At 38.9% G+C, this 1,425-nt stretch overlaps 1 protein-coding gene across 1 annotated transcript in view; it reads right to left on the reverse strand.

Moving 5' to 3' along the window:
- The window catches only part of Kif13b (kinesin family member 13B), a 94,937-nt gene extending 94,729 nt beyond the window's left edge, over window positions 1-208 (reverse strand). The window contains exon 1 of the mRNA XM_013024195.1: window positions 152-208. Within this exon, the coding sequence (XP_012879649.1) occupies window positions 152-182 (31 nt within the window). The 5' untranslated portion in view covers window positions 183-208. The remainder of the gene's footprint in view (window positions 1-151) is intronic.
- Window positions 209-1,425: the final 1,217 nt, after the last annotated feature.

The raw sequence follows: 1,425 nt of genomic DNA on the forward strand, positions 1-1,425 counted from the left end.
GCCCCACAACTGACCAAAAAAAAAAAAAAAAAAAACCCTAACAGCAGACACTGGAGGAAGCGGTCCATACAGTGCTTAAAAACTATAATTATTTATATAAAACACCCCTCCTATACTGTTAGTAGTGCCCTAGAAGGCTGTATTCTGTTACCTGCATATTTTTCTCGGACAGATTCATCCATGGACCAGAAACAATGATCATAAGCAAACACCTGTTGAAAAGTGAGAAAGTCAGTATGCAAAAGGAGCATGTATGCTAACGTGATATTATAATGTCAGGGCACTCAGAATTGCTCACAATAGTGACAAAACAATATGCAGAACGTAACTATGTTATACCTAAATACAGTTAAAGAGCTTATTTTTGTTTGGGGAAAGTTTCTTGTGTATATGTCCTGGTGCTGGGCTTGAGCTCAGAGCACTGGTGCTCTTACTAAGCTTTTTCTATTCACTGTTTCTGATACTATACCACTTGAGCCACCAGTTCCACCAGCTTTTTGCTGGTTAACTGTGTCTCAATTTGTCTGCCCAGGTTGGCTTTGAACCATGATGCTCAGATCTCACCTTCCTAAGACTCTAGGACTATAGGTGAATCACCACACTTAGCACAAAATTAACATTTTCATGGTGATATTGGTGATCTTTTATTATTGCATAAATTTTCTGCTTTGACTTTGTAAACAAAGAAAATGAATATTTCTTTTTTTTTGGTAGGTAGGGCTTGAACTCTGGGCTTGGGCGCTGTCCCTCAGCTCTTCAGCTCAAGGCAAGCACTCTACCAGTTGAGCCACAGCACCACTTCTGGTTTTCTAGTGCTTTACTGGAAATAGGAGTCTCACGGACTTTCCTGCCTGGGCTGGCTTTGAACCGTGATCCTCACATCTCAGCCTCCTAAGTAGCTAGGATTACAGGCGTGAGCCACCGGGGCCTGGCTTGAAGATGTTTTTAAATAATAAAAAGATGCTCACTACCGCATGCCAAGAGTAACTACAAAATAGTAGATTATTTAAACAATAATATACATAAGTTCATCATTTAGAAGTACGTAAGACTTTAATGAGAAAATGATCACATTGGTGAAAAGGTGTTGGCTGTCTGGATATGACTACACATGTACACAAAAATATATGCATCAAACATAAGAAGAAAATGTGTGAAGGAGAAAATTGGGAAAGCACTGGAGGATGAACAATACCAAAACACAGTGTATATCTGTAAAGGAAGATAGCAAAATGAAATTCACCAAAGGTGCTGAGTGACAGGATAATGAGGTGGGAAAGTAAGAGTAAATAAGGGTCAATCTGTATGCACTACTGCATATTCAAGTGTGAGACGCCATATTGAAACCTCTTTGAACAAACAAGAAAAAAAAAAGGTTAAAAAAATCAATGGAAATTCCAGAAATGTAAGACGGGCCTTGTCTGG

The sequence above is a fragment of the Dipodomys ordii genome, unplaced genomic scaffold, assembly GCF_000151885.1.
Source record: "Dipodomys ordii isolate 6190 unplaced genomic scaffold, Dord_2.0 Scaffold74, whole genome shotgun sequence".
NCBI classification, from domain to species: Eukaryota; Metazoa; Chordata; class Mammalia; order Rodentia; family Heteromyidae; genus Dipodomys; species Dipodomys ordii.